The sequence below is a fragment of the Xyrauchen texanus genome, chromosome 20 (genome assembly GCF_025860055.1).
Source record: "Xyrauchen texanus isolate HMW12.3.18 chromosome 20, RBS_HiC_50CHRs, whole genome shotgun sequence".
Taxonomy (NCBI): Eukaryota; Metazoa; Chordata; class Actinopteri; order Cypriniformes; family Catostomidae; genus Xyrauchen; species Xyrauchen texanus.
This window is the reverse complement of record NC_068295.1, coordinates 36,154,989-36,169,684: the sequence shown is the minus strand read 5'-3', so window position 1 is coordinate 36,169,684 and position 14,696 is coordinate 36,154,989. Positions and strand designations below refer to the sequence as shown.

The 14,696-nt window shown below is 38.0% G+C and overlaps 1 protein-coding gene across 1 annotated transcript in view; it reads left to right on the top strand.

Moving 5' to 3' along the window:
- The window catches only part of LOC127660673 (serine/threonine-protein phosphatase 2A 56 kDa regulatory subunit delta isoform-like), a 71,123-nt gene that overhangs the window by 5,767 nt on the left and 50,660 nt on the right, over positions 1-14,696 (top strand). Inside the window, exon 3 of the mRNA XM_052151030.1 lies at positions 7,907-8,078. Within this exon, the coding sequence (XP_052006990.1) occupies positions 7,907-8,078 (172 nt within the window). The remainder of the gene's footprint in view (positions 1-7,906; positions 8,079-14,696) is intronic.

Sequence of the window (14,696 nt, the reverse complement as noted above, 5' to 3'; positions counted from 1 at the left end):
ATCACATTCCCAGTGGGTCAGAAGTTTACATACACTTTGATAGTATTTGGTAGCTTTGCCTTTAAATGGTTTAACTTGGGTCAGAATTCTTCCACAAGCTTGGCCCATTCCTCCAGACAGAACTGGTGTAACTGAGTCAGGTTTGTAGGCTTCCTCTTAGCACACATTTTTTCAGATTGTTGTCAGGGCTTTGTGATGGACACTCCAATACCTTGACTTTGTTGTTCTTAAGCCATTTTGCCACAACTTTGGAGGTATGCTTGAGGTCATGGTCCATTTGGAAGACCCATTTGCAATCAAGCTTTAAATTAATGGCTGATTGCTTGAGATGGTGCTTCAATATATTCACATAAATGTCCTTCCTCATGATGACATCTATTTTGTGAAGTGCACAGTCCCTCCTGCAGCAAAGCACCCCCACAACATAATGCTGCCACACCCATGCTTCACGGTTGGGATGGTGTTCTTCGGCTTGCGAGCCTCACCCTTTTTTCTCCAAACATAACAATGGTCATTATGGTCAAAAAGTTACATTTTTGTTTCATCAGACCAGAGGACATTTATCCAAAATGTAAGATCTTTGTCCCCATGTGCACTTGCAAACTGTAGTCTGGTTTTTTATGGTGGTTTTGGAGCAGTGGCTTCTTCCTTGCTGAGCAGCTTGTCAGGTTATGTTGATATAGGACTCATTTTACTGTGGATATAGATACTTGTCTACCTGTTTCCTCCAGCATCTTCACAAGTTCCTTTGCTGTTGTTCTGGGATTGATTTGCACTTTTCGCACCAAACTACATTAATCTTTAGGAGACAGAATGCGTCTCCTTCCTGAGTGGCATGATGGCTGCGTGGTCCCATGGTGTTTATGTTTTCGTACTATTGTTTGTACAGATGAATGTGATACCTGCAGACATTTGGAAATTGCTCCCAAGGATGAACAAGACTTGTGGAGGTCCACAATGTTTTTTCTGAGGTCTTTGCTGATTTCATTTGATTTTTCCCATGATGTCAAGAAAAGAGGCACTGAGTTTGAAGGTAGGCCTTAAAATACATCTACAGGTACATCTCTAATTCAGTACACCTTCTATCAGAAGCTAATTGGCTAAAGGTTTGACATCAGTTTCTGGAATTGTACAAGCTGCTTAAAGGCACAGTTAACTTAGTGTATGTAAACTTCTGACCCACTGGAATTGTGATTTATAGTCAACTAAAAGCGAAACAGTCGGTCTGTAAACAATTGTTGGAAAAATTACTTAGTAGTAGATGTTCTAAACGACTTGCCAAAACTATAGTTTGCAAATATTAAATCTGTGGTGGTTAAAAAAACAAGTTTTAATGACAACCTAAGTGTATGTAAACTTCTGACTTCAACTGTAAGTGTTTGAGTAAAATGAACTTTTTTGTTTTATTCAATAAAGTACTGACAACATTTCTCCCATATTCCAAATAAAAATATTGTAAATTAGGGCAGTTATTTGCAGAAAATTACAACTGCTCAAAATAACAAAAAAGATGCAGTGTTTTCAGATCTTGAGTAATGCAAAATAAAAAAAATAAAGTTCACATTCATTTTTAAACAACACAATAATAATGTTTTAACTTAGGAAGAGTTCAGAACATTTATTATTGTGGTGTTTAAAAGTGAATATTTAAAATGAAACAATATTTTTATTTGGAATTTGGGTGAAATGTTGTCAGTACTTTATAGAATAAAACAAAAATTTTAATTTTGCTCAAACACGTCTATAAATAGTAAATCCAGAGAAACTGATCATTTTGCAGTGGTCTCAGATTTTTCCAGAGGTGGGTGGGTGTGTGTGTGTGTGTGTGTGTGTGTGTGTGTGTGTGTGTGTGTGTGTGTGTGTGTGTGTGTACGAGAGAGAGCAGAGAGAGAGAGAGGGGCCTTAAGACTGAGGAAAGATACTTTTTGGGGTTTAAGGGGTAAGCCCTTGAGAGAAAATTTAGGTAATGTAAAACAAAGAACCATTCTTATATTTTCCTTAAAAAGCAAATCTTCCAAAAACAAATAAACAATGTACATCTAAATAGTGCAGTTTAAAAATGCTGTTAGCTATTGTTAAGTAAAAAAGGGTTGACTATCAAATAATGGAAATTATTTTCATCATAAGCAGCGAACTCATAATTAAAAAAATGTGGTTGTCTTTCTTGATATCCATGCCAGAGAAGATGCTAACTCAGTCTCTGATTAAAGGCTGGTGCACACTGTACGATTCTGCCGTCTGAGACAAATTTCTGGAATCCTAAAGGATTTCTCTCATCGCAGGGCAAAATCGGCAGTCTTACAACGTTCAGTGTGACATGTTCACAAATGGCTGATTAATAGCCTTTGCGATGATCTTCAGCCTCTGACGAAATTTGGGCAGTGTCTGAAATTTAGCATCAAAGCTGTATAGTGTGACTGCTATTACGACTGCCAGATGAGATATTCCGCTCCTCTCCAGCACCCTAATTCACTTGGAAAGAAACCTGCTCCACGTTTGCTCCACCATAGCAACATTTGTGCCCAGTTATCACTTTACTCAAACTCTTTCAATGTTTTTCTTTTTTTCATTTTATATAAAAGTTTTAATAAATTAATAAGTTGAAAATACTTGGAGAAAAGTGTAACATGTCAGCAGTATGAAAGCATTTTCTCTGAATTAAATAAATACAGAGCCTGGGCTACAAATTGAAAATAAATTATTGCATTTTCTTGTTTATTTTTCTTTACATTAATCATGCATTTTCTTTGCAATGTTATTTTAATTACTTTTTTACTTTTAATAGATTTACTTTAAACACCTGTAAACTTCTTTAGATTCACACTACTATTATAAATAAATAAATGAAATACAATTTATACTGGTAAGTATTTATGGGGAGTTTTAATCCAAATCAGCAAATGCAGTAGGGATGCACCGATCCGATACCTGGATCGATATTGGCTCCGATACTTAAGCTTCGGACAGGTCCGATCCAAATCCGATACTGTGTGTTAGTCATGTTTGTTACTGTAGTTACCAAATGTGACATAAAAGAACCATTAAAACACCATTAAAGTAGTTTATATGACTTGTGCATTTTATTCAAAGCCACTTGAAGATGTGCAATAGCTCTGTGAATCACAAAAGGCTGTGTTTAATAAGTAAATGTATACAAATGCACACGCAGCTCCAGCTGCTCTGTTTATACACAAGTGCCTATTTTTAGCCTTCACGCGGTGCGCAATATTTGACCGCTAATAATGAACAACATCTCCGATGTAGATGCTCAAAAGCTCAAAATTGTTTACAAATGATAATAATATTTATGTTGACTGGGTTCCAAAATATAACTGTGTGAATGAAAAGTGGACTGATGTCTTACAACTACATTATCCAGTATACTAGTTAATAATAAAGTGTTTCTTAATAAGCTATAGATTTATCATATAGATGTTTGTGTTTCTTTACATATTAAAGAGCACACACCCAGTTAGTTTCACACAATAATGTAAAGATATTCTAAATTGATTATGCAAAAAAATAACACTGGTATTGGATCAGGATCGTATCGGCCGATACTGAGATTTCTGATATCGGAATCGGATCGGCTGAGAAAAAAGTTGTATCGGTCATCCCTAAAATACAATTAGAAAAATCTATGTCATGTTGGTGCATCATCAATAGGGGATTTGGAAGCGTGATATATTATCAGCCTTTATGAATTTTCAAAATTTTGTGTGACCGATAGTTTACTTATCTAAAAGTGGAGAAAGTCATATTATAACCCACCTTTTTTGTTTTCTCCAATGTGAATGGAGAAGTTTGTAATCTTTCAGGCCACAAGTCCTTTTATTTCCACAATGAATAGTTGCTTGTGGTTGCTCATTATTACTGTAGGCTACCTGTCCCACTCACGTTCCTTCTCAACATCTGTAATTTTCTTTATTTTTGATCAAGCGGTCTTATTGTAGGCCTATTTGACAAAATCCATCTTTATTGTAAATGTTAGCCTATGCTCATAATGGAGTGGTATTGGAGAAACAGAAATACAGATGTCCTGACTTTCAGTGAGAGAGAAAAAAAATGCTCCTCTGTGGTGGGCGAATTTTGCCATTTTGCTTCTATTCCGCAACACTCCTGTAACGTGAGTCACGGTCATTGATCGGGACGATTGGGAACACAGTCGGCTATGATGTATATCGTGCAGTTTGACATAATGTCGCACAGTGTGCCTTGTTGATATCAATGCGTTCATATTGTACAGTCTGACAAGCAACAATCGTAAGGGACTATTATAAATCGTACAGTGTGCATCCACCTTAATTTCCACAAAGAAAGAATCGGCATTAGCTAGTACATTTTTGTTTTTTACTTGCCAGACTTTCCACAAAGAAAGAATCTGCATTAGCTAGTAAATTTTTGTTTTTACTTGCCAGACTTTTGAAGACATGTAAACATAAAGCAACTGAAAAAGATATTTAGCAAACTGGGGTGAACTCGGTCTCTGGCATGTGAAATCTGAACATTTACTTGCCAGTGGCTAATAATAGAAATTTTTTAGTTGTAAAAAGTGCAAAATATGGTCTCTCATGCAAGTGATTTCCTTTCAGTGGAGAGGACTGTGACCGTACATGTTGTCAGGTTTTGAAGCAAATAAATGTAAGATTGTGCATGTAAACACACTCATTGTGGGAAGTTGCACTATACTTCTGGTCTAAGGCCTGTTTAATTTGCTCACTTTGTGGAAATACTGTACTTTTCACCTATGGTCAAAATGGTTCTGTAACACTCATCTTGCATAGAAGACACATATTTATTTGATAGTGTAGCTCAGGCTACTCTTGAATATTTAATGTGGACTAAATCTAGATATGGTAAGAAGGAAGTATGTAGGTTAGGCTTGTTGTGAACGTCAACTACGAGGGGATTGGGAGGCAGTTCACTTGCAGTTTGTTGACTGATGCACATTATTGCTTTGTGTTACCACAGCTCTGAGTTCAGTCTCAATGAATAATCTGAATAATCTTATGAGCTCATTTCTTTACTTGCACCTGACCCATTACCCATGACTAGGCTCAACATGACTGGTCAAATAACTAGATGGAGCCAAACAATTAATTGAATACAAAATAGAAAAATTAATATTACAGCATTATATTTAGGTCATGTTGTGTCAGTCACTTTTTGTAGTGGTTGAGCATTGTAACTAATCTCATATTTGTCTGTCAGTCTTTTGAATGCAATGGAGATTCAGGGGTATTTTATTAGTTCTAATGAGAGAATTGTAAGCAGTCTTTATCTAGGGCTGCACAGTTTTGACAAAAAGCCATATTTAGCGATTTAGTTTGAAAAATGTTGTGTTTGCGATTTTAACTGTCTAAGTGATTCCTTTTGACCAAAATTTTGTGATGTTTTTCCCATGTTCTACAAATACTTGGACTTATAATCTACAAATAATAGACTTGGGCTATTATTAGTGTTCTCATAAAATGAACCAACTTCGGACCATTTTCATTTACACCCTGTCTACACCAGACACATCCGTTGACGCTACGTGACGTAACTGCTTGAGGCTGTCTACACTGGACATGTTGACACGGACATTCTAAACGTTTACTGTCGGTGTGACGGTTGCACCGCAACGGGCGCTTACAGTGTTGACAGCATCTTTGATTATAATGGGGTTCTATTGCTTTTGACGTGACTCGACGCCCGTGTCCTGTGAAGACAGGGTGTTAGGGTTAGGTCCCTTGTCTAATAAGTGGAATTAGCTTAGATACTTTTTTTTCTCGGATGTAAGCAAAATGGACATTGTAACTGAAAAATGCCCATTCATGAATCAGAATCAAATCGAATCCAGAGCTTGTGAATCAGAACTGAATCAGGAAGCCTACAGTGAGGGAAAAAAGTATTTGATCCCCTGCTGATTTTGTACGTTTGCCCACTGACAAATAACTTATCAGTCTATAATTTTAATGGTAGGTTAATTTGAACAGTGAGAGACAGAATAATAACAATAAAATCCAGAAAAAAGTATGTCAAAAATGTTATAAATTGAATTGCATTTTAATGAGGGAAATAAGTATTCGACCCCCTCTCAATCAAAGATTTCTAGATCCCAGGTGTTTTTTATACAGGTAACGAGCTAAGATTAGGAGCACACTCTTAAAGGGAGTGGTCCTAATCTCAGCTTGTTACCTGTATAAAAGACACTGGTTCACAGAAGCAATCAATCAATCAATCAATCAGATTCCAAACTCTCCACCATGGCCAAGATCAAAGAGCTGTCCAAGGATGTCAGGGACAAGATTGTAGATCTACACAAGGTTGGAATGGGCTACAAGACCATCGCCAAACAGCTTCGTGAGAAGGTGACAACAGTTGGTGCGATTATTCGCAAATGGAAGAAACACAAAAGAACTGTCAATCTCCCTCGGTCTCGGACTCCATGCAAGATCTCACCACGTGGAGTTGCAATGATCATGAGAACGGTGAGGAATCAGCCCAGAACTACACGGGAGAATCTTGTCAATGATCTCAAGGCAGCTGGGACCATAGTCACCAAGAAAACAATTGATAATACACTACGCCGTGAAGGACTGAAATCCTGAAGTGCCCGCAAGGTCCCCCTGCTCAAAAAAGCACATGTACAGGCCCTTCTGAAGTTTGCCAATGAACATCTGAATGATTCAGAGGAGAACTGGGTGAAAGTGTTGTGGTCAGATGAGACCAAAATCGAGCTCTTTGGCATCAATTCACCGTGTTTGGAGGAGGAGGAATGCTGCCTATGACCCCAAGAACACCATCCCCACCGTCTGCAAAGAGGAGTGAGACAAAATCCCTCCTGAGATGTGTGCAAACCTGGTGGCCAACTACAAGAAACGTCTTACCTCTGTGATTGCCAACAAGGGTTTTGCTACCAAGTACTAAGTCATGTTTTGCAGAGGGGTCGAATACTTATTTCCCTCATTAAAATGCAATTAAATTTATAACATTTTTGACATGCGTTTTTATTTATTCTGTCTCACTGTTCAAATTAACCTACAATTAAAATTATAGACTGATCATTTGTTTGTAAGAGGGCAAACGTACAATATAAGCAGGGAATCAAATAGTTTTTTCCCTCACTGTATATCAATAACCAGCCCTACCCAAAATACACTGCAAGCAAGTTACACCAAAACTAAAATGCTCCCGTTATAATCAATATGGTATTGACAGGGTTAATAAGAGACATGTTCTCCAGTAGCTTTGTTTTTTATGGTAGGAACATTCAGTTTAATGATAGTTTTGTTTCTCATGCTGCTAAGATGGCCATTTTGGTAATTTTGTCTAATCGAGTGCTCAAAGCAATTACTTGAGTACTCTCAAAATGTAATGCATAATGTTTTCATTTATATGAAGTCTCACTGGTCAATTCAGTGAAACAATCCTCTGAACGTTCCTTCAGGTTACCATAATAAGATTAATGCGCACCACTGTTTCTGAACCATGTATTGGTTTCTGCGACGGTTGAAAATGGTTTTGGAGACCCTGCATTCTGTTACTTTCAGCTGTGCTGCATTTAGATGTTTGAAAGGAAGAGTTTGCCTTCTGTGTGCGTGCGCTTCTCCAGAGTGTAGAGCTCTGTCTATGTCCCGGACAAAAAGCCATGCTGTGCTCTGTTGGTGTTTGTTGCTGTGATGATTCATGCTTCCTCCCATTTAACTTAGAATTTTAATTACAATTTAATTAAAACTGCAATGGAACGCCACTTTATGTTGGACTTACAACTTGTACGGAAATGTTCAGTTCTGATTTCGATGAGATGCAGGTGTGTCACGCAAACATGTCGGCGCCAAGGGAGATTTACAGTCAATGATAATCCTTCACCTTTATTAAATAATATACATTAATGAACATTCTGAACATTGTGTTTTCCCAGGCCCAGCAGACGGCCAGCAAGCGTCCGAGCAACAGCACTCCACCTCCTACTCAGCTCAACAAAATTAAGTACTCTGGCGGGCCACAGATTGTAAAGAAGGAGCGTCGACAGAGCTCATCACGGTTCAACCTCAACAAGAATCGGGAATTGCAGAAACTCCCTGCCCTCAAAGGTAGAAATTTCTCCAAACAGAACCATCCCCTGAACAGTCATGGTACTTTGTTGACTTCTTAGAACAGATCAAATGATCTGTTGTAGTGTACATAGATTATTTCACAATGAATGGTGCCAATTGTGTTAACTGTTGGAGGGCAGCCTTGCATGACTTCTGCATTGTTTTCTCAGGCTGTTTTTAGCTTGTTTCTGTGGCACAGACAGCTGTGCTTGATGTCAAGATTAGTTGATTGGAGAGCGAGGAGGGTCTCAGTGAATGAAGTGAAAGACACTTTTCATTGCTGTTGTTTGTGTGCTATTTAAAGTGTTTCTGTTTTCTATTTCCAAATGCTTAACAATTCCATAAATTAATATTTTATTTCTTTACAGGAAGCACCCCCTTGATAATCACAACTTTATATTAAACAAAAACTTTTGTTTTTTAAACCACTTTTAATGTTTAAATAAAAACCATTTATCAAATTACAGGGTTTCCAGAGTCTTAGAAAACCTGGAAAAATCAGGGAAACGTAAAACTGGCATTTCTAGGCTTGGAATAGTCAAGGAAATGAACTGAATCTTAATTTATAGAGAAGTCTTAGAAATGTATATATACATTTGTCTAGTTATGTTCTGCTGCAAAATATTTCATAGGCTAGAAATTGCTCTTCGTGAGTGTGACCTCTATGAACGATTTTTAATTATCCTTTTAAATTATCGAGCATGGAAAAGTCACAGAAATATCATGGAGATTATTTGGTCAAAATGTGTGTGAATCCTGAAAATAAGCCTCTGAATGTGTATTTTAACTGTATGCCGTGACATTATCAACCAGCCAGTTTTAAGTCTTTCACGAAAACCTATAATAACCAATAACTTCTGGACTGATTCATCTTTTTGACTGATTGATTAATGAGAAAAGAGTCATTCTTTTCACACTTGAATTTCAGTGGTCGTGTTGTATGCAGGGTCTGAAATTAACACCTGCCAAGTGCCAAATGTGGGTAATTTTTCTATTTGGCTGGTGAAATTAGCAGTGCTCAGGTGCTTTTTCCTTTCTATGTCTGTGTCTGCTTTTAAAAGTAATGTTGCCATTTTGGTCTCAAGGGTGCTCTGTTGGCCTACAATCAGCAAAGTGTTTAGACAGAACGGCTCTTAGCTAGTTTCCCACTAATCATCGATAACCTCAGTTAGAGAGAAATCTAGTAGCAAGTTAAAGGTAATGTTCAGGACCATTCATGCCATTGTGTTAGAAGGAAGGCCACTTTCGGATTTCAAGTGGATGTGCAAGGAATTTTTTTATTACCTGCCACCACACACATAAATCCTACGGTAATAATACCGTTATATTACCGGAACCAAATGATTTTTCATGACGTTTGATTCAAGGTTTCCATTAGCAGGTAATTACAGGTTTTTGACCGTTAAAATGTCAATGTCCGACAATTTAAACATTGTCGGACACAATGTCCAGTGAAAATATTAACATGTGTCCGCAAGAAACTTCTTTAGCTGATAACACAAGTGTACAGCGTGACGCCATGTCAATGATTACACCGCTTTACTGCCATGGAGATTTAAACTTTCCCAAAGCTCGCAGTGTCCTAATCCGTGACTACAGCAGGTTGTATCCCTCACTCTGGCAAAAGCAGCCTGCATTCCCATTTTGCGTGACCACATTAAGAAGCTTCTCACGTCAGAATCGCATTAAAACAGCCTTGCGTTGCCGTCTTCTGGAGAGAAGACGGCAACGCAAAAGCAAAACTCTTTTGAGCTATGAAAAATAAAGAGCCAAGTAAAGAGAAAATGTATTTACTTCATACTGGGAAATTATGACGTAACCTAGTGATTTGATATATTAATATTCATATATAAATGAAAAAAATTGTGGCAAATTGTAGTTTAGTTGTTTTATTTTGCCCCATTGTTGCATTATTATTATTATTATTATTATTATTATTATTATTATTATTATTATTATTTCTTTTAAAAAGCAACATTTATTGCGTCATTATTAGCCTATATTGCATTATTATGCATAGTCTGTGGCATTTACAGTGCAAAATAAAGACCGAAATAGATATTTTTTTTTTTGCCACAAAAGATTCTTAGCAGAAACTCTAGGTTCTTGAACGTGCATCCTTCCGCTGATGCAGACAGAAAACTGCACTAAAATAAACAACGTTTTTCAGTGCAGCGCAACACTGCGTCTGAATCTACAGTGCGAAACATAAAGTGTGACCAGTGATGTCCGATTCCCAAATGAATGACTCATGAGACAGCTCAATGCTTTTAACTCTGTTGGAGCTGATTAGATAAATCTGACTCAATTAATTGACTCACTCGAAATAACACAAGAACTGTTACTGTGTTTTTAACATTAAGTTTAGTTGTAATAAGTGAGTAATCTGAAAAAATCAAAACAAAATTGTTACTGGTAGAGGTCGACGATATATCTGTTTTACCCATTAATCTGTGTCGATAGTTGCGGTTTTTAACTCTGAAAAACAAAATCTGCTGCAATAGTTTCAGACAGTTTTTGTTGTTTTATTCCTCCCTGACTGCTGCTGGAGGGTTCTAGAGTTGGAAATCCTTGGTTCTACTTTATAATAGCGCCCCCCTGTGGTTAAGTCACTGACTCCATGAGGAGTTTGTTCTGTCACGTGACTAGGCCATGCAGAGAGACTCTTCAGAAGCATGAAAGTGCTAATTGTTATATAAAATATATTATGCAGTGTTTCCTACAGGATTTTGTGAGACTATGGGGGGTGGACCTCCAACCCTCTAGGGGGGTTCGGTGGCATGCTCCCCCGTGAGAATTTTGTACATTTTAAAGTTAAATACTTCCATCTGGTGCACTTTAAGAACAAAATTAAGAGGTGTTGTGCTCTTGTAAACAGTTTTGTGCTCTTAAAGCTGCAGTAGGCAACTTTGAAATAAATTGAATTGTGAGATTCAGCGCCCCCAATTCTTCCCCATATACATGATGCTCTTCACACCCTGCCAGGGTTTAATTGACAGCTGTTCTCAAACAGAGCCAAGGCCTGCATCGCCAAGCGATTGGCTATAATTAGCTGGATTGACACTACCCGACCCACAATTTTCACTCCGAGTCTGTGGTGCTAACTAATAATTTTTTTTTTCAATTAATAAATACTACCTAATCTTAACAATTTCGTGCTCTAGGAAACTATTTCAAAAAAATTTAACTCATTGTATAGACAAGTGATGATGACATGGCAAAAGAGAGACACACACAAAGCAAAAAAAATGGTAAACGCGGTAAACACAGATTTATTATGGTTCCTTGGATGGCATAACAAAATAAATATTAACAAAATAAATATTTACCACATACACCAGCAACTATTGAAACTACTGCCACTTTCTCTGCTGTCAAACACACCTGCTGCCCCCCTCAGGGGAGGCTATCTCCCCTGCTACCCCTCTCCCTGGGGGAACTACCTTCCCTGAGGTGTCTCTCCTGTTACCTGGAGTCTGTAATGCTACAAAGAAACAAGCAATGTTAAAATTCGCCAGTTACTCCTGGTTACTTACTCTGCTTACTAGCCAGCTACCTACCTCATTCCTCATCTGGGGTTTGACGTCTCTTGAAATATTTTTGTATGCTCATTCTGAAAAGCAGGGTACAAACTAGGGATATCAGTTTCAGCGTTTTCTTTTAACGTTATCTCTGACTGCTAACGATAGCTAGCTAGTGAAGCCGTAAGCAGTGTAACTTTATGCCAATTAACCTAGTAACACTAACGTTAATTTACGTTAATCATCATGATTCAAACTTCGGCAGTAATATTATCTGGTTGCTCTTGTACACTGATGATGATAAATTGTGTGTGGAATAGGGTATAAATGCAGTGGATACATTTCATTTGGGTGACCACATAATATATAGCGTTTAAAACAGGATTACTATGAATGCAAACTTAAATACACTGAAAAAGACACACTGTTAGCATAACATAAATATATATATAATAAATAAAAATTCCAACATTCTTTTGAATGGCCATGGAAAATGAAGCAATGTGATGATAATGTTACCTGGTCACAAAAATTAGACCGTTAATTTATCTGATGAACTTTGACCTTTTGCTGACCCTTTATGCTTTGCAGAGCTAATGTGTGCTTCTAAATCACTTGCACCTTTATTAGCAACTGACACATAAGTGCCAGCTTTACCTGTCATACATTCTGCTTCCCACGGATCTCAACCTGCACCAAAGCATGGGAATTTGTTGTGCAAATCTTCTGTAAATTTGCGCTTAGTTTGGGCATTGTTTTCACTCAGCTGTCATTTGCTGCTACTGTCAAGCAACTGTTTGATGCTGAGTACAACAGCGTTTTGTGCGTTCCCGGAGAGATTGACAGACTTTGGCCAATAGTTGCTGCAAGCCTCTTATAATCGACCAATTGGTGTGCGAGAAGGCGGGACTTACAAAGAGGGGTTAAAGCAATGCAAATATGCGCACACACAATGAAGTATTAGACCAGATGCACACCCTAATGCAACTAAAGTCGAATCTTGCACATTTTAGCAAATTTAGAAATCCCGGCCGGATTCTTTTTTAAGGTCCAAAAAAGAGGGCGTATGGTCACCCTATATTTAATGTTAGTTAACGTTACTTACCTCAAAGAGTTGTCATTCTCCTCAACCAAATAACGAGTGTGTGTGTGTGTGTGTGTGTGTGTGTGTGTGTGTGTGTGTGTGTGAGTTTACAGCAGCGGTGAGGAGCCGACTTAACTGACTGGCGTGCGAGTTCACAACCTTTTATTTTATGTTATTATGAAACTGAGAAGTGTAAAAATATTTTAGATGAAGTATAGAAATGTTTTCGGTTCATTATGAGACCGTGGCGTGACAAATTAGACTGGCGGGCCACCAGAGTCCAGTCAATTAATGGGAAACGCTGCTATGTGTTCATGAGGGCACATGGATGTATAATAGATACAATGCCATTCTAAAATAACATTTAAAAAGATGACCTGAGTTGATTTGATTTCTATACACTTTTCTCTCTTCCTTTTACAGGACTCAAGACTTAAAAACTGACTTGGGAGTCATTGGCTCCTAAACTGAGTCATTAAAGATCCAAATGGCTGTTTTTAGTCGCCAAATCACAGAATGGCTCGATTTAAATCGCTGTTCAGAAATAAGATAGAAAGCTGAAGAAAAGGCAGCAGCTGATAACTCAATAATTGGACAATTTGTAATTAGTACTGCTCTTCAGAATCGACATTACAGATATTTACATAAAGTATAGTATGCATAAATAGTAGTGTGTTGTCTTCTTGAGCATCAATGCATTTTTACACCTTGTGTAATAGTTGTGTACAAGTCCCTCAATTTTCCTAAGTGTCAAAAGCTTGATCTTTAACACAGGACTTTTAATCATAAAGAAGCCTGAAATACACATGGGACTCTTATTTTGAAATGTCTGCGCTCTCAGTTGTGAGCTCACTGACGGCTAATTGGCTGAGAATGTGAATCTGATTCAAACTGCTAACCTGTGCTCAAACCCTCAGTTCTTTTCGGGTGATTTCTGAAAAAGACCAGATTCAAAAGAGTCTTTTGTTCTCACGCTGGGTTTGTGTGCGGTGCAGCGAGTTAGTCGTCATCACAACAGAACGGGTGAAAAGAGGCATGAGACACACTGGCCACATTCACACAGTCAGTGTTTGGGATTGACAACTGTATTTACATACACGTTTGAGTCTTGAAATGTCCCGTTCATACAACAGCTTACAGAAGCAGTTTGAATGCTGTCTGAATGAACGAACAACCGAAGTCATAATCGTATTCTAACAGCTGGAACCATAGTGACAATGAGTAAAGAAAATATCAAAGATGGCGGCGTCCATGACACCGGCGTGTCTTATCACAATTGCTGCCGTGTTATTAAATAAACAAGTCTAATTTAGGCATGAGTTCATCCATTAGATCATAATTAACCGACAGTGGCTTTGAATGCTTTTTAACTGAGTGCAGAGCACAGCTTTTGTGTCGCATGGCCCACGCGAGTGAGCAGCCGGTGCAGGACAGTGGCTGAATCTTCGAATGACACGCAGCTCATTTCCATGATTAAAAACAAATCCACATGAAACACATGTGTTCAGTGCAGTGTGTCTCCCACTGTACATGATGTGACTAACAACTAGTTGTTCAGTGCGGTTCTGTTCACACAGCACAGGTTTGCCAAGAATGCGGTTTTGAGACCTGAAAATGTGCAGGTGTCAGTTCAGTTATAGAATGCGGTTGACACACTCGTAAATAACTGTCTTGTGTGTGAAAGTAACTGTATTAAGCATTTAAAACAGGTCTGACAACCATATTCTACTCTGCGTGAACGTGGCCACTGGTGCACGCTCTAAAGATGTATTCAATAACTCACAAGATGATATCTGACGAAACTGCATATGAACGCACACAACCCAAACGTTGCCAATGGGGATTCTTGTCGAAACCAATTATTTTTGGTCGCATTTGCGGCCATTTTAGTCGCAGTCTGTAGCCCTGCTTTATTGTTCATCATTCATATATTTCATATAATGAATACAAATAAATAAATGCATCCACTTTGGCTGGTAGGCTAACAAGTTCATTTCTAACCATGGTTGT